The 18262-nt window shown below is 39.6% G+C and overlaps 1 protein-coding gene across 18 annotated transcripts in view; it reads left to right on the top strand.

Annotated features, from left to right (window-relative positions):
• LIMCH1 (LIM and calponin homology domains 1) overlaps positions 1-18262 on the top strand; it is a 339850-nt gene that overhangs the window by 242211 nt on the left and 79377 nt on the right. For 9 of the 18 annotated variants that reach the window (XM_054553846.2, XM_054553849.2, XM_024245876.3 and 6 more), the window contains exons 5-8: positions 1228-1258; positions 3263-3373; positions 10817-11012; positions 16522-16774. In XM_054553846.2, the coding sequence (XP_054409821.2) occupies positions 1228-1258; positions 3263-3373; positions 10817-11012; positions 16522-16774 (591 nt within the window). Of the gene's footprint in view, positions 1-1227; positions 1259-3262; positions 3374-10235; positions 10439-10816; positions 11013-16521; positions 16775-17749; positions 18017-18262 lie in introns of those variants that run through there. The other 9 variants (XM_024245879.3, XM_054553852.2, XM_054553857.2 and 6 more) reach the window with 4 other exon arrangements.

Here is an 18262-nt window from a genome sequence, read left to right on the forward strand (position 1 = left end):
GCTGGTCATGGTGGCACGTGCCTGTAGTCCCAGCTATTTGGGAGGCTGAGGCAGGAGAATCGCTTGAACCTGGCAGCTGTAGGTTGCAGTGAGCCGAGATCACACCACTACACTCCAGCTGGGTGACAGAGTGAGGCTCAGTCTCAAAAACAAACAAACAAACAACAACAACAACAACAAACCCTAGCAGATATCCAAGCAGATAAGGACATCCCATTTTTTTCGTATTAAAAACAGAAACATGGAAACATTTTTTTAAATCAAATCCAAACTGGACTAATGCTTCTTTCAATCTAAGTCCTTGTTGATGGGTTTATTTCCATGGTATACTACTTGTTTTCTATTTCTTCAAATTTCAATGGACTTAAAATGGTCCACTCATTCATTAATATGTACTTTAGGCCAGTGTATGCTGCAATGAAGTAATCAGGGTCTAAATACTTTAAGGAATTCTTGACTGGTTTATATGATAGTCTTACACTCCCTTCCCCCTCACCAAAGTTACTGTGGAAAAAAGAAGTGCAGTTTGTTTTTTCTAGTGTTTATTTGTTGACGTGTTAAAAAAACTTTGAAATAATTTTGCAGGAACTCATATTTCATTGTATGAATATTTCGAAGTAGCTTTTTTGTTTATAGTTAGAGAGTAAACATGGGTGCATATTTGAGCATGCATGTGTGTATATTTGAACATAACAGGCATATTTTCCTGCTTATGGCTTATTCCCAATGCTAATTTATGTCCAGAGCAGAAAAGAACAAATATTTGCATAGGATTGCTTCTTGTACACATATTTTCAGGTCTGTCTAATTAAATAAGGTTTTAGACCTGTGTTAAAAATACTTGCATGAAGATTTTGGAAGTGCAGTCAGATTTCAGTTTGACAGTGGTCTATAATCGAGGCAGAATCTTCAGTGGTTAATCTTTGAGAACACAACTATGAACAGTCCCAGTTCTGATCGGACTTTTTCTATTTCCAGAAGTTATAAAGCATCATCTTTTTATAGCGTACTGTGGAACTTTAATCCCACCTTGTCCTTCTACATTTTGTTTCCTAAGTAATTTTATTCAGTGCCCGAAATCACAAAACTTAAGCCTTAAAAAATAATACATTCTTCTGATTTCATTATATATGTTAGCTTCAAGTACATCTTAGTGGCATTTAAGGAAAGGTCACAATTTAGAATCTGCTATTCTGACAGTATTTTCTTTTCCCTTTCCTTGACTAGGAGCCTTGATTATAGTAGGAAGCTGAAAAATGTAAGTGTTTTAACTTCCAAACTTGTATCTTTGATGGTTCAAGTGTAAAATTTAGCTAATTCAATGTTTGTCATTTGCCTTGCCGGAAAAAGTCCTTAGAAAAAAGTATATGTGTATTTCATAGAATAATTAATGACCATGATACAAATAAAAATAGTAAACTGTGTATGTGGTGGGCTGGGGTGGTGGTGGTTCTCTTTATTTAGATAAGTGCTCAATCCAGAAATAAACAAGTGAAAGCTTGTGCTCTGTTTATGATTCAGTTTCTTAAACACAAAATGATCAGGCTCAATACTAACATTAGCCCCTTTCCATTTGTAAGCACAGATGGGATTATTAAATTAAGCAGTTTGGCAAATTGTTGTAGGGTAAGATCTGCATAATATGAATAGTGTTGACTGCCATGGGCCTATACGCTGTATATTTTGTTCTCCTTTTAATCTTTTGCACTTTTATTAGTACTTGCCAAAATGAACTTTTTGTAGGTCGTGTTTTCAAAAGGCAAGTATGTTAGTGCTGTTTTATTTTCAGTTTAGATTGAGGAATGAAAGAAGTCACATTCTGCATCTAAAATTTTAAAATTGGCTGAAACCTCTTTTTAAAAAAATTTCCCTAGGTGCTATTATATTTGATTGACATTTTCATTCTCATCTTCTTTTTCCTCCTATATAAAACTAGAGGTATACGCCATTTTTCATCATAAAATTTTAAACAAATCAGAAAACCTTTAACCTAAAACACAACAGTTTATTTTCCATTCCCCCATTCTACCTTTTAAGATAGCCTCATACTCTCAGCACACATTAGTTATTTTATGGTCCTAGTTAATGTCCTGACATTTGAATCTCTGGAAATTTTTTTGTAAGCAATCAGTTCAAAAAGATGTTCTGGAAGTTTTGAGGGATTCATGAAGTAAAATTTTCCCACAGAGGTAGAAAACAGAATCACCTCTTAGCATCAGTGCACATAACCATATTTTGTGTCTGTCACCAGCTGGACTCATGTAACTGTATCATGTTGTCTGAAGCATTTTCTGGCCTACCAAGTAGAAGGAGAGGCACAATAAGTACTTCCCAGCCTGGCTGAAGTGATAAGACAGAGTGTGAAAAGAAAATACTCATCTTAACTTCTACATGAGCCTCAGATCCCTGTAATTCAGTGTGAAGGAGCTCATCTTCAGCTGACTCTGCTGGGTTTCATGGGAAGTGAATGTAAAGAGGATTTGCTTATGTGGACAGTTTCTTTGGAAATACAGAACAAAATTAACTTGGGACCATAGCTTCAGACCATTGAATATTCATAGACATTCTTAAATATCCAAGGTTGTTTAATTGGTAGCAAGCCTTGTCAAGGCTCAAAATTTCCCATCTTAGATTAATGGGAATCTAACCATACCCCAAAGCTAGGTATCTGCAGATCATATTCTTCATGACACTGCTTTCTTTTGACTTTAATTAGATATATTATGTTGATCCTGTGCTGGGAACCACTAATTAACCTTTATCACTTGTTTGGGATTTTTTTTTTTTTTTTTTGCCATTGGCCTTAGCAGAACCTCTGTGCCCACAAGTAGAAATTATGGGCCTTCTAAAGCACCTTTCTGAAAAGGAATTGACAGTCTCTTTCATTGCTTCTCTGGATAAAGATTCCAAAGCATTTTTGAAAAATTTTGCTGCCTAATTGTGAAACCTTCACTACATAAAAAATAATGTTGGTGGACCAATTTTTCCTTCTTGCTGTCTTAGAGATCATTTCCTCACAACCTAACTTTCCCTAACACTGGAGTCGTTTTAACTACGTGTTTGTTTGTGTTGACTGACATGGCATTGGGTTCTTATTAAAGTGATTTTACATTTAATGGATACCTCATGGGTGGTGGTTTTTTCAAATCGATGTAAATCAGCTCTTTCCTTCCTGCCTTCCTGTTAGTGGTGCATTATTGACTCCTTAGTTTAAACGTCATTCTTGAGGGAAAAATCTGCTCTTGTGCGTTTTGTTCCACAGGTGTTAGTTACCATTTACTGGCTGGGAAAAGCAGCAAACAGCTGCACATCCTACAGTGGAACGACACTAAACCTGAAGGAGTTTGAAGGATTGTTGGCTCAGATGCGAAAGGTAACTTGGCTTTTCTTCTTTATCCCATAAGCGTTAGACAAGGTGGGAAAGCTACACATTTGCTTGTTTTTAAGATTACTAGAGTACTGGGTTGTGGAATGGCATGAGCCAAAGATACGCACTCAAGGAAATGATCACTTGTCTTACCAATGACGTCTTTGCCTCATGCATCTCACACCTACCTGCACTTTCATACCCTTCAGAGAACAGGAGTTCTGAGCTCCATCCAACTTTTTAATTCCAAAAGAGCAAATTCAGTCAGTATATGCCTTTGTATGCCAAGATGCTCAGTGCTTGTTTTCTTGGGGGAATAATGCTTGAATTCAACAATGCAGTATTATGCAAAAATGAAGACTCGCTCTGCACTTTTGTGCTAAAGGGCATTTTGCTTACCCACTGGGGCCTTGGTGTGGATGAGGTAACGTGAGCCAAGCTCTTACCTTGGCATACACTCTGGACAAGCCTGAATACATTAAATGCGTCCTCCTCTAACATGTGCATGTTATGGCCACTGTTTTTGAATGACATAGGAATTTGGAAAACATTTCATACATTGTTAAAAGCTTCATTTGTTTCTTTGAGTATAGAAAAGACTGACCTAAGGTAGGGATTTGTCAAGGAAACACTTGGATGTTTCATGTGTACTTGCCTGAATGTTTCATCTGAAGGTCCAGCAATATACAACTCATACAAATGGCTAGTATATAGTGTTACCCAGGAGAGGCCCTCCCAACCCACCTTAGTGAACAGGTAAGGCTTATTTATAATGGACCTCCATGCACTTTTTAAATTTTTTTATTTTTTTTGAGATGGATTCTTGCTGTGTCACCCAGGCTGGAGTGCAGTGGCGCAATCTCAGCTGACTGCAACGTCCGTCTCCCAGATTCAAGTGATTCTCCTGCCTCAGCCTCCTGAGTAGCTGGGATTACAGGCAGCCACCACTAAGCCTGGCTAATTTTTGTATTTTTAGTGGAGACAGGGTTTGACCATGTTGGTCAGGCTGGTCTTGAACTCCTTACCTCAGGTGATCCACCCACCTTGGCCTCCCAAAGTGCTGAGATTGCAAGTGTGAGCCACCACACCCGGCCCCTCCAGGCATTTTGGATAAAGTCCACATTAGAGGACAAATAATTGAGGCCTTACTCTTCCTCATTTCTCTAGCATGCAAAATAAATGAACTAGAAACATTCAGTTCCTTGCAATTTTTCTTTTAATACTGAAAGCAAGAATTGGTTCCAATTTTCTAGACATTTATTTTCCTTTCCTTAAATTAAAGTTAATGGTCCTGATAGTTCTTCACATTTGGCTAAGGCCAGTCTGGCTTATGTATTTATAAATGGCCAAAGCTTTCATATTGGTCATAACGCACATACACTAAGTACTTTAAGCTGAATTCCTTTAAAAATTAAACACAGACACACAATGAAGCACAACTCATTGCTTCTCAGTCTCACCTCTTATTTGCCCTTTAATTTCTCATCTAACATCCAGTCTGGATTTGAGAAGTCTAAATGTTTATTGTTTTTATATTAAATTTGGACTCGAATAATAATAGATGGGTCATCAAGCTCTGTCTCACAGTTCCCCTGCTAGATTCTGTTGGAATCTGATTTATTCTCATGATTGACATTTCTTACTACTAGTCCAGCTCCTGTAGAATCTGAGCAGCTATTGGTTTCTTCAACTCTCCTAGCTTCTCTTTCTACAGTTAGTTTCTTCAACTGCTGTAAAATGACCTGCTGTTAACAGCTGTTACCGTTTTTGTTGAATGTAGATAACATCACAGGACGTGGTGGAGTTAGTAGTATCCCTGGATACATGACTCTCAGCAAAAATGGCCAGCCATGATAGTGTCATATCTCCATCTAGAGAGAAAATGACTTGAACTTCACTGGACTATCCAAGCACCTGGAAATACTAGTTTTATATGTAATATATATAATCTCATTTTGTCAGTTAGGATCGTGTTCAGCTGGGAAACACAAAAGCCTCAAAATCACAGATAAAATAAGACAACAATTTTATTTCTAATTCACATAAATGAGACGTGGACATGAACAGTCCAGGGCTGATGTGGGGTTCCATGTCTTTTCACCAACAGAAGGCCCAAGCTTCTTTGTCTTTTTGTACCAACAACCTCAACCCATGGCTGTTCACCTGCTGATCCAAGATGGCTGTTCAGGCTTTAGCCATCATGTCCACAGTCAGCCAAGAAGAGGGAGGAATGGCAGGGAGAAGATTCCATGCTCTCCCTTTAAACACACCTCTGGGAAATTATACACTACACACATACGTACATCTTACAGACTTGAACTTGGTCATGCACCCATACCTAGCTGCAAGCAAAGACTTGGGAAAAGTAGACTTTATTTCAGCTAAAAACTGTAGGCATTTTTGTTAGGAGAGCAGATATTGAGGGACAACTGTAATCTCTTCTGCACATATGCAGGCTGAAATAAATTTGAAATTAATTTTTTTCTTTCACAAAGGAGATTATCCACAAATTTTTATATTCATTTTTCTAGTGGGTGAAATGTGCATAAAAATGATTCACTAGGGTGCAACTTGTTAAGTTCTGTAGTAAAGGTGACCCAGGTAGAGCCCTTGGCATAAAGTCTGGCATGTAGTAGATATTCATAGATTGCTGCTACTGCTGTATTTTTTTTAAAGGATCTCTAAAATCATAGTGACAGTGGCCTTTCACTGAGACTGGATATGTCAGAGAAGTTCTTCCAAAGGAAGTGGCACTTCAGCTGAACAAAGAGGATTTACTACAAGAATATTAAGATTGAAGGGACACCCATGGGGACGAGGGTGGCCCTGGAGATTTCAGGATCTTTCTCTCATCTCTTATTTCTCCTTAAACTCATTCTTTCTTCCTATAGGCAAACATTCCCTTATAACAGGGAGCGTGGCCAGTATCATCCCCAGCATTACTTGCTTCTAGCTCCTTGCCCAGAAAAGCAAGGGAATGCTTTCCCCTGGCCCCAGGTGTAAAAAATTCCTAGTAATGTACCCTGGCCCCATGTGGACCTTATTCCTGAAGCAGTCACTGTGATCAGGGGCAAGTGATACCATGACTGGCCCAGGCTACTCCTGTCTCCGGGGGTGAGGGGTATTACAGAAAGAAAGGGAAAAGGGGAGGGAGCATGGTGGGCAAGCAGATGCAAGATCTCTGCCTAAAAGAGCAACCATCTCAATTTCTAGTCCCTCAACCCACCTTATGTTTTTTTTTTTTTTCATGATACTTATCATCCAACTTTGTATTCATTTGCGTTTTTCTGTGTATTTTTTGTCTTCTCTACTGGAATTTAAGGCCCATGAAGACAGGGTATTTGTTGATTTTTCTGGAATGTTGTGAACTAGAACAGTGCCTGTCACACAGAAGATGCTCAGTAGATATTTGTGGAATGAACAGCTTCCACAACCAGAGGGTGGTGGGTGGAGAGTGACTGAGCAGGCTGGAAAAGTAGAACCCTAAGGCCCTCTAGATCAGGGTGAGCCACCTTACAAATCACAAAGGGAGCAGAAAATGTTGAGAGGTAAAAGAGAAGCATCTGGAGTTTCTCAGAAACTGTTAAGTCATCCACCAGTCCTAGCTGGTTCTTGTTATGTCTGAGAAAGGGGGATAGGAGGAAGATGAGTAAAATAATCCCAAAATTTCATGAAGCTAGTAGTTCTCACCCCTTCATTAACATACTTTAACTAGAATAACTCAGTAGCAGTTAGCACAAGGCACTGAGATTCTAGATGAAAAGCAGAGACAATGTTAATTAGAGCCCAAGAAAGGAGAATGTAGATGTGTCTCTGTTGGTTTATATCTTCTACTTGCCATCAGAAGCTTCACTTTAAGTGACCAGAAAATGAGATATGGTGACTTGATGGGAACCAATAGAATTGTCCATCCAGCTGATATCCTCATTTTTATTTCTGGCTGAAAAGCCAGCCTGTCACTTCACCCTGAACTTCCTCGGGACGAGCTTGGCCAAGCACAGCCCTGGGTGGCCTGGTTTTCACTGTTCAAACTGGCCATGCCATTCAGCTCCCAGCTCTTGCACTTGGTCCAAGGTTTGATTCTTGGCTTTCTACACAGCCGTGAATATAACGGCCTCTCTGTTTTTCCTTCGCATAACTATCTGTGAGAAAGCAGCTAACGCTCCAAGAGGCATGTTGACTTTCTCCTTTCTTCTCCTGTGGTTTGTAGGGTGAGGGTGGGAAAGACATTTGGGCCTGTGGGGAGCCTTTCTGATATTATTTTCTTGAAAGTCCAGTTGTGTAATGGCTGCACCAAGGAGCTTGTAGTTGTGTAATTTCCAGATGTGACCAGCGGTCTGCCTCCCTGAGTGTCTGCCTTCCCTGATGGTAAATTAGGCTCAAGACATCTAGACATGAGATATAAATGAAAAAAGAGATAGAGGAGTATCAGGATGTGTGGAAAGTTGTGTCCTTAGCTACATTTATAAATGTTTTATGATTTGTGTATATTGAAATTTACCTATTTGAGAGAATAAATTGTAGTAATTATAATTAAAGCTGACACTTTTAGAGTACTTTTTCTTTAATAGGCATTTTTCTGAATACTTTCCATATATGAACACATTTAACCCTCCCAGCAACTCTGTGAGACAGGCGTTATTATTAGTCCGATTTTACAGATGAGAAAACTGAGGTATGGAGAAATGAAATAACTTGCCTGAGGTCACAGCTGGCAAGGGGTGGAGCCAATAATTAAACCCAGCCAGTCGGGATTCGGAGACCATTCTCTTAACCATTACCCTAAACTCCCTCTCTTTTGCACTAATCATGCTCCATATAACATTTCAGTCAACAGCGGACAGCATATACACAGTGGTCCTAGAAAATTAAAATTCAAGTTGAATATCCCTAATCTGAAAATCTGAAATCCGAAATGCTCCAAAATCCAAAACTTTTGAGCAAAGACCTGACTCTGAAAGGAAGTGCTCACTGGAACATTTTGGATTTTAGATTTTCAGATTTGGGATGATGCTGAACTGGTAAGTGTAATGCAGATATTTCCAAATCCAAAAAAGTCAAATCCTGAAAGCTTTTGGTCCCAAGCATTTGGATAATGGAGACTCAATCTGTAGCACATTTTTACTGTATGTTTTCTATGTTTAGGTGTGTGTAGATGCACAGATACCATTGTGTTGCAGTTACCTACAGTATTCAGTACAGTCACATGCTGTACAGCTTTGCAGCATAGGAACAATGAGCTGTACATATAGTCTAGGTGTGTAGTAGGATCGGCCATCTAGGTTTGTGTGAGTACCCACTATGATGTTTGCACAACAATGAAATCACCTAATGACATATCCCTGTCATTCAGCAACATGTAACTATATTTATAGTTTTGTGATCTAGTCATAATAGCATTTAGCTGAGGATCATAATCCAGGTTAGCATCATCTACAGAATAAGGAGGCAGTAAGTGTCTAGTAGTAGAGAAGATGCTGATGGTGGAACTGTGACTGTACCAAAGATGATCAGATATTTTCAGCTATACCGTTTGGGATTTGGAGACAGAGTCCTGTGTTAGAATCACAGCTTTGCCACTAACTGTGTGACCTCAGTCAAGTTACTTAACCTCTCTGATTCTTATTTTTCTCTTCTGTAAAATAGGGATAATGCTAACCATGTTTTAGGATGAGTGGTTGTGAGGATTAAATAACATAACATGCAAAAAGCATCAAGTATAGCTGCAGACACATAATAAGTGTTCAATAAAAGTGACCTTTGTTTTTTAGCCATTTGGCCTATTCTCAGTAGGTAAATAATCCAAGATAATTACTCGCATTTCCAAAGAAATTAAATATGAAACCATATCCAATTTGGGTCTATAATTTTCAGTGAGTCATGAGTTCTTCCTTTTCCAGCTAGTCAGGCCTGGCTTTTGTTCAGGTCCTGGTTAACTTTTCACCTAAGAGTAAGCTACCTTAATTTCCATAACTGGAATTTCTGCCTTCCTCTGGAAGGTCATGCCGGCTCTACTCACCCAGGCCATTTGACAACCTGTTCTTCAGGGCATTAATCAGTCCTCTGTCTGGAGGCTGCAGGGTGCTCCTCTCAGTCCTGCCCTTGTCCTCTTGCCCACTCCCTTCTCTTGATGCAAAGCTGTGTGTGTCTTGTAAATTACAGCCACTCTGTCCCCCCCAAAGGGCCTCCTGCTGCGGAGTATGTCAGAGGCTCAGGATATAATTGATAGAAGCAGCCAGCAAAGGCACTTCCTGCAAAGGCATTGGCTCCCATGGGCATCCTAGACAGTTTAGACCAGTTTCCAAAACTGCTAACATGAAGAATATTTATTTTTCCTTTCTATTGAGAATGCAGAGGGGACTTTTGCGAGCATCCCAGGGAATCTACAGTGTGGCATTCCAGTCTTTGCAGATGAGAACATGCCTCTCTGCCAGTGTTATCCACAGTCCTAATTTTAAGCGACAGTCTGGATGATATTAAATTGAGGTTTATCTTTGAGTGACCAGAGTTATTTTTGTTTTAGTCAGCCTGGACTATTGTAATTAATGCTAAGACACTGGCGGGAACAAGGCTTTTATTATAATACGAGGGTGAGGATGGCTTTGACTGACCTTTCTTCTGCTGGAGTTTCAGTGTTTTAGTATGTGCTGCTTGTGCTGGAAAGAATTTATAATCACAGGCTGTCAAAGACAGCCATTGTTCTCCCTGCTCTGAACATGTGGGTCAGCCACAAGTGCTTTCAGCTCCCCCAGCGCCAAGAGCTGGCCGAGAGCGAGAGCATGCCTGGATTCTTTTGAGGCATCAGGAAAAGCGTTTTGCATAGTTTTCATTGCTTTTTTTTTAGCTTTTTGCCTCAGAAAGACAGCTCCCTTTCAGAGCAGGAATTTCCCTTCAAGGTAGCAGGAGATGAACGCGTGCTGCTCCAGGATTTTACAGAACTGATTCTGCAGCAAAGACAAATGCTGCCTGTATTTGCCAGATAGTATAAACAGGAGCAAAAGTTGCACAGCTAATCCAGGGGCTCATTCCCAGGACAGACATGCAGTTATGGATTCCGAAAGACAAGTCAAGGTTAAGGTTTTGGTTTTTCGTTTTTGTTTTGAACTATCATTGTACTGTTGTGAATCCAAACTTTGTGATCCTTTCTTCTAATTCTTTCTCTACTCTTTTTAAAAAAAAAAAAAAAAAAAAACCTAGGGAATATGAGTTATTTGGGGATCTTTTAAAAAAATGTTGTGCATGATTTTCTGATTGGGAAAGTTGCAGCAAAGGAGGCTCCAGGAACAGAGCAGTAACTTTTCAAAGATGATTGACCGTGTAACTGGTTGCCACAACCTTTCCATTCTGATGTGATATGCAGGGGTTTTTTTGGAGACCACTGGAGACCTATCTTCCTGACAGTGTAGGCTAGAATTATGTCTGTAACCCTTTCATTTTCTTTTTGGACAGGAGACTGATGACATTGAAAGTCCTAAACGCAGTATCCGAGACAGTGGCTACATCGACTGCTGGGATTCCGAGCGCAGCGACTCCCTCTCTCCCCCTCGCCACGGCAGAGATGATTCCTTCGACAGCCTGGATTCCTTTGGCTCTCGCTCTCGGCAGACGCCTTCACCAGATGTAGTCCTCAGGGGAAGCAGCGATGGTAGGTTGGAGTCTTAATAAACTATCCATCTTGGAATTAAACATTTGTAGGGGCTGCACTGCGCCTGGCAGAGGGATGGGCACTGGGAAAGCAGGCTCCATATCCACCTTGCTGGAACTTAGTAATTCTATAAACTGGCAGAAAAAAGAAGTCTTTGAATGTTGTTTTTCATGGTCCTTAGAATTTTGGTTGGCTTTGCCAGGAGTTGATTTGAGCACTGCTTCAGTGAGCATATCTTCTATTGGAAAATGTGTTACATCATTCCTCCCTTGGACTCAGTGAATCAAGACACTGTGCAGACCATTAGCTCATAAAGTGTGCTGCAGGTTTATATACTCTGGGCATGAGGAAGGGAAATGTTTGAGTAAGTACCACACTATATAAGTGAAAATGGATCAACTTCCAGTAAACTGGAAATGAACCGCATACACTTAGAAAGTTCTGAAGCCAGGGATTGTGCAACTTTAATTGGCATGTTTTTTGGCAATCCGTTTGATGCTTATGATACCTGACTGGTATAGCTAGTACGGTGCAGGTGGCCGTCAATGTATAGTGCACAACCCAGGCTGCCTGCTTGTTCTGAAGCTGGGATTGATTTAAACCCTAAGGGTTTTATATCACTTGGAAGAAATGATCATTTTTCTTTACAAAAATGTGCAATCATGTAACTTGATATACACGTAATGCCTATTTTTCAGAAGCCGTTTGTCTTACTTATCTTGTACCTTTGTACTTTTAGAAGGAAAGATGATTTGGTTCTACATATTCTACATATATAAACTTGCAGAAAAACATGAGGGCTGGTGGGGAATTTTTAAATTGTTTCTTTTTTTAATGTATTGCTTGGTTGATGCTGCTATATCTAGCTAATATATCTTAAGCCTACTCTGAGATCAGAATTATCTTTTGTAGCTAAAAGATCCCTTCCAGCTATAAAATTCTGTTATGAAAATACTTGACTATTTCATGTGTCCGGGATCTAAGTTAATTCCTTGGTACACAGTATCTCATTTAGTCCTCAGCTGAGATTTTAGAGATACTCACTCAGTATCTCATTCAACACTCCCACAGAGCTGTGAGACACTGCTTATCCTTACTTCACCAATGAGCCTTTGAGAAGTTAAGTAATCATCTCAACATTTACAAGTTACAAAAAAACACTGTCAGAAAGTAGCATAACAATGTTAGCCTTAAGAAGTGTGAATGCAGAATCTATGCTCTTAAGCTTAATTTACCCACACTTCTTTCTCTTTGCCTAATAGATGTTTTATTCTGGAATGACTGCAACTAATGCTTTTGTTTAGGACTTAAACTTTCCAGCAAATAGTTTAACCTTGGGGCCACATAGTGTGTGACTCCTAAAGAATTCCAGAGTGCATTGTAAGCCTCTTGCAAAGCGTTTCTAAAATGTTATATGTCATTTTAAGTGCCCTCCACACTATTAGAAGTTAAATACCAAGTTCATGATCTAACTGAGCTTTAACATAACCAAAGAGTAGATTTACTTTTCCGAAACATGTCTTAACCAAACGATTTCATACATATTATTTTGATTAGTTGTTTTAAGTTATTGCATTTTCTTCATCCTGTTTTTTTCTTAACTGGTAATGTAGATTATCATTACCAGCTTTGGGGGATTCAAAGTTTAAACGAATCACATCTTGAAGGGATTGGAGGTGGGGATTACTAATATTATACTAATATGTATGAAGTACAATTTAGTTTGCAGCAATTAAAATTGATAAGCTAGAGCGTTTTTATGAATGTTTTCTCCATCCAAAAAAACATGAAATTAGAGCTTCACAAACACCATCCATGAAAAAGCTTCTTATACACAGATTTTACCAATCAACCCGATACCTTAAGGCTTATGTTCTTGTAAACTAATCAAGACCTAATGAGATTCTTAAAGAAAAACAACACATTTATTAATCTGCCATTTAAAATGTAGTATAATTTTAGCCAAATGGATGTTGGGTTTCATAAGCGTTTATAGTATGTTTTTAAATGGTGCTAATTAAGAAGATTGCTAGTCCTAATAAACACTTCCAAATTTGAAAAAACTTGTTTTAAGTCTTGAGAATTTATTTCCTAGGACTCACAATCAATTGGGGAATATCTTACCATGAAATTATTCAACTCTATGTTGGGCCAATATAGACATCTTTCATTTTATTATTATCCACTCCCACTAATCCATTCAATAAAGTTAATCAAGGGCCATACTCATGAGAAGCATCATGATTCTGTGGGTTGGACACAGAGCTACCTGGTAGGATGCTGTAGATCCCAGGGTTGATTCAACCAATCTGTCTTGCTAGACAGGTGCCCAATTTCTCCCCCAGCATTAATAGCATCTCTTATGAGTCCACTTAATGGGCTTCATTGAAGAGGAAATAACAAAACCCTCTACCCAGATGTTTTCAAAATTAAGAACATATTTTGTAAATATGCATTAGGTTAAATGAGCAGTCTAATGTTTTATATCAAAGATGTGCTGAGGGAGGGAAACAAGTAATGAGAGAAATCAAAGTGCTAGAGGAAGATTAAAAAGCGAAGGGTTGGGAGTGTGTTTGGCAAAGATACATTAAAAAAAAAGTAATCCCAGCACCTCAGGAGGCCAAGGTGAGTGGATCACCTGAGGTCAGGAGTTCAAGACCAGCCTGGCCAACATGGTGAAACCCTATCTCTACTAAAAATACAAAAAATTAGCTGGGCATGGTGGCGGGCACCTGTAATTCCAGCTACTGAGGAGGCTGAGGCAGGAGAATCACTTGAACCTGGGAGGTGGAGGTTGCAGTGAGCTGAGATCACGCCATTGCACTCCAGACTGGACAACAAGAGCGAAACTCCGTCTCAAAAAAAAAAAAATAATAAAATAAAGAACATCATCATCACATGCTAGATTACATTCTCCTAACTCTGGACATAAATGGAGAAGCCACCTTAGTAAATTTCCATGTTCACAGGGAGAAGTGAAGTCAAAACTTTTGAGGTGTCAGCCTCAAAAGAAGACTCTGACATTTCCCAAGGGTATACTGGGCCGGCCACCTCTTAGGTGCTTTATGTCATCTCATTTAATTCTTGTGACAACATATGATACCTGTATTATCACCTCCATGTATCCCATGAGGACCCTGAAGTATAGAAGATTTAAGTGTCCCAGGGTCACACAGCTAGTAGATGGTAGAGCTGAAATTTTAGACCCTGGTCTCTAAATCCATAAACCTATACTTCTTTCAACTGAGCTACTCTGTCCTGGAGCATTTGCAAGGCTAATATTTCTTGAAGTGTCTAAGACATTCACTGAAGAATAATTGGGGGAAAAAGTGATTTGCTTATGTTGTTAGACAACATATTTGGAGACTTTCACTCAGTATATTATAGATAATATAAATAGATATCTATATCTATATGTGTGTATATAGATACTATACACAAATAGGATTCATAGATTATAGCATTTTAGAATTGAGGGACCTGAGACAACTCTAATCATCACTAAGCTTTCATAGCTGATTGAAGAATCATTTGCTTTATTTGTTCAACAAAGTGTAGCACTTCTCGTAGTCAGAACACTTTTATCAGGGGACATTTTCCCAAGACAGGTGTGTCACAGAGGAAAGAACTTTAGGAGTCAAGAGAACAGAAAGTAGAGTTTCAGAACTGTCACTAACCAGCCCTGCAGCAGGGGTTCCTACAGTGTCTCTGAGCCTCTGTACCCACCTTTATAAAATGGGATAGTATCAAATGGGGAAACAAATTTAAGAGTTTAGCACGGTAGGGTAGTGTTAGTATTTGTTTATAAAGCAATTCACAGGGGGCTCCAAACATTTCATTATGATACTAAGACAGATATACTTGTTTAAGGACCGGGTGGAAAGGAGCTAAATTGTGAGTCAAATACTGTACTAATAAGTAATGAAATGGTCAAAACTTCAGAAGGAGGACTGAAAGCATGTGACAAGAATAATTCATAAACTGAATATTTCATCTGCAACAATGAACAACTTGTTTATGGTCAATGCCTTTAACGTTTACAGTCTTTTAAAAACCATTATATCATTTAACCTCCAGGGCAAATCATTTTATTCCTATTTTACAGAAAAGGACAGTCAAGTGTGTTAGAGACAACCCTAGGAGCCCCAGCTCATTTCTGACAGATCCAGAACTATTATGACATAAAGAGTAGCCAGCATTTATTAAGCGCTTAGTCTGCCCCAAGCACTGTACCAATAGTTTTATATGTGTCTGGTTCTTCCAACAGCTATGAAGTAGGGATATTATTATCCTCATTTTGTAAATTGGGAAACTGAGGCTTAAAGTGCCGATGTAACATATGTAAAGTCTCATGGCTAATGAGCAGCAGAACTCAAAAGGAAGTGGCTCTGACTTAACACCAACCTCCTCTGTCAGGATGCCACATCTCCTGGCTCTTAGTTTAAGGCTCTTTTCTTAAGGGTAAATAGGTATATACTTTATTTGTTACCAACATAGTTGAATAATCTTGTAATGCTCTCATTGATTGTTTTCAACCAGCATTGAAATGGCGGCTACCTAAATGGCAGTGTTTGTTGGAATGATGGCTTCATACTAATAGATCCTAGAAATCTAATAAGATGAGACTCAGGAAACAAGAATACAATATAATTATTGGGGCTTTTGTCCAACAAATGGCTGATGTTGGGAACGTTGAATTCCTTTGTGTTGTCTAAAAATCTCTAAGCCAAACCAACTCTTTTATTCATCAGATAATCTAAGGATGCCCACTGTGTACAAAGGCAATGACATAATAACTATAAAAACTATAAAGCCGTTATTCTCAAAGTACAAGGTAGAAAGTATAATGTGCCAGAAGAAAAGACAAGATCATGGGGGCATAGGGTTCACAGGAAGAACAGATTGCCTCCAGCTGTGGGAACCAGGAAGCGCTCCCATGCAGAGGAACAACTTGAACCACTTCCTGGAAGGCAAACCCTTAGTATAATCCAAATTGATCACTTTTCTGAGTTTCTGTTGTTCTTCTACATCTGTGCTTCTTGATTATAACTTAAATTCTCTATGTATGTTATGGGTTGGTTAAAGATGCCTCAAAGACAAAATGCTTCATGATTTTTATTTGCTGGAGTATCTAGCATAGTGTAAGACATGCAGCAGGGGCTCAGTGAAAACTTCATTGGTTAATTTCTGTTTTCTTTTGAGAGCAGCAGAATCTCAGGAGGCATATAATCCTATTGCAGATGTGTTGCTAACTGTAATTCTCAGATACAGTTAGGCTTATGTCTGTATTTTTTAATTTTGCCCTTGTCGGGTTTTTTTCCTGATTTTTTTCCTTCTTTTCCCAGAGTGGAGTAGTAATCTACATGGATCCTTTAGATTTGTTAAGTGAATGATTTAAGAAGGAATCCTCAGAACCCACAGATTGAACCACATCCCTAATGCGTGCTTAACATTGGGAACTTTCTGCCAGCCTAACACACTTTCTCAGCACCCATCCTCTCTTCCCTAGGGAGAGGAAGTGACTCTGAATCCGACTTGCCTCATCGGAAGCTGCCGGATGTGAAGAAGGATGACATGTCTGCACGGCGGACTTCCCATGGTGAGCCGAAATCAGCAGTGCCTTTTAACCAGTACCTCCCGAACAAAAGCAATCAGACAGCCTACGTCCCCGCGCCTCTGAGAAAGAAGAAAGCAGAGCGCGAGGAATACCGCAAGAGCTGGAGTACCGTCACCTCCCCCCTGGGTGGGGAGAGGCCCTTCAGGTAAGGCCTGAGCACCGCTGCCCTCTTCCTGGCTTGGGCATGAGTGGTTTGGGAACTGCAGCTCCTGGACAGGAATGAGGTTAAATGACCAATTCAGAACTTTGATGGAAAATTACAGATGGAGGTGGGTGGGACAGATCTTTGGAGAGAGCTTGTCAGGAGAAAATAGAAGCTTCGTGAGTGCGCCTAGAACAGTGCCTGGCACACAGTAGGTATTCAGCAACTACTTGTCTAAATAAGCAGATTTCTGAAACCAATTCTGTTGATAGGACATTGAGAGCAAATCGGTCATCCTTGTCCTTCTGCGGAGACTGCTTGACTCCTAATCCTGTCAGATTAGGCGTAGAAAGATTCCTATCTTTATGCAAAAAGATGTTTTAAAAATCTAGGCTAAAATTAACTTGATATAAGCTCAAATATGTGATGCATGGAATGTGTTTCACAATCACATATAGAAATAGTCATAATAAATGGATTTCTCATCTCTTTAGAGAAACAGTGTTTTAATCTCTGATTATGCTTTTGTATTTATTTATTCATTTATTCAGCAAGTACTTATTGAGCATCTACTATATGCTAGGCATTGAGGACCCAATAACAAGGCAGAGTCCCTGCCTTCAAGAATCTTACAATAAAATAAACTTGTCTAATAGTCCATCTGTACTATTATTTTCCATTGAATAAAGATGCTATTACAATTTTTAATTTGCTGAACAAACTAATGAATTTTACCTTTCCAGCAGAAAAGGTTTTTGCCTTTCATTATCAAGTCTGGGATAACTCTCAATGTTGCGGATATGATGCATTGTATGAATTAAATGGTTGCGTTGAATTTTCTTCACATTATCAGGATTATATTGTATGCTATGACTTCCTTTTCTAAAGTGAAAAGTAATATCAGAATAGCGGGGAGATGACATGGGGTCTGCTCCCCAGCCCAGTCTGTTTGGTAAACCATATTGTCCAACTCACTAGCTTTCCTGAAACGATAGAAGAAGAGGGGAGTGAAGTGGGGTCTGCTGGTGAAGACGACCCAGTTGGCCAAATGAATCCTGGTTGGAAGCCTTCCGATGGTGGGTGTGAATTACCTGATGGCAGTGGTAAGGAGCACCCTTCTTCAGACGGGGCTGTGGTGGCACCAGCTCCCAAGTCTAAAGAAAAAGATGCTGCTGAGATCCAAAAGCGCAAAAGGCTAGAGCAAGCTGGAATCAAGGTCATGCCAGCAGCACAGCGCTTTGCCAGGTCAGCTCTGGGCTGAGGGCTGGCCCAGCTGGCTTTCTGCATGCCTGGGGATTTGGAATCTGTCTAGAGAGTTGGAGTTTTCATCTGATTTTTCTACTTCCCGGTTTTCCTGTTGCATCACTGTTCCCTGCTCTGAGCACATAGATGATAGTCTTTGCCTTAAGGCATGTCTCTGCTAAGTACCTCCTGGGTATTTTAAATGAAGGTGAAGAGTGAGCTCCTCACTGCTGGGTGCAGACCTTGTCT

The sequence above is a fragment of the Pongo abelii genome, chromosome 3 (assembly GCF_028885655.2).
Source record: "Pongo abelii isolate AG06213 chromosome 3, NHGRI_mPonAbe1-v2.0_pri, whole genome shotgun sequence".
Classification (NCBI taxonomy): domain Eukaryota; kingdom Metazoa; phylum Chordata; class Mammalia; order Primates; family Hominidae; genus Pongo; species Pongo abelii.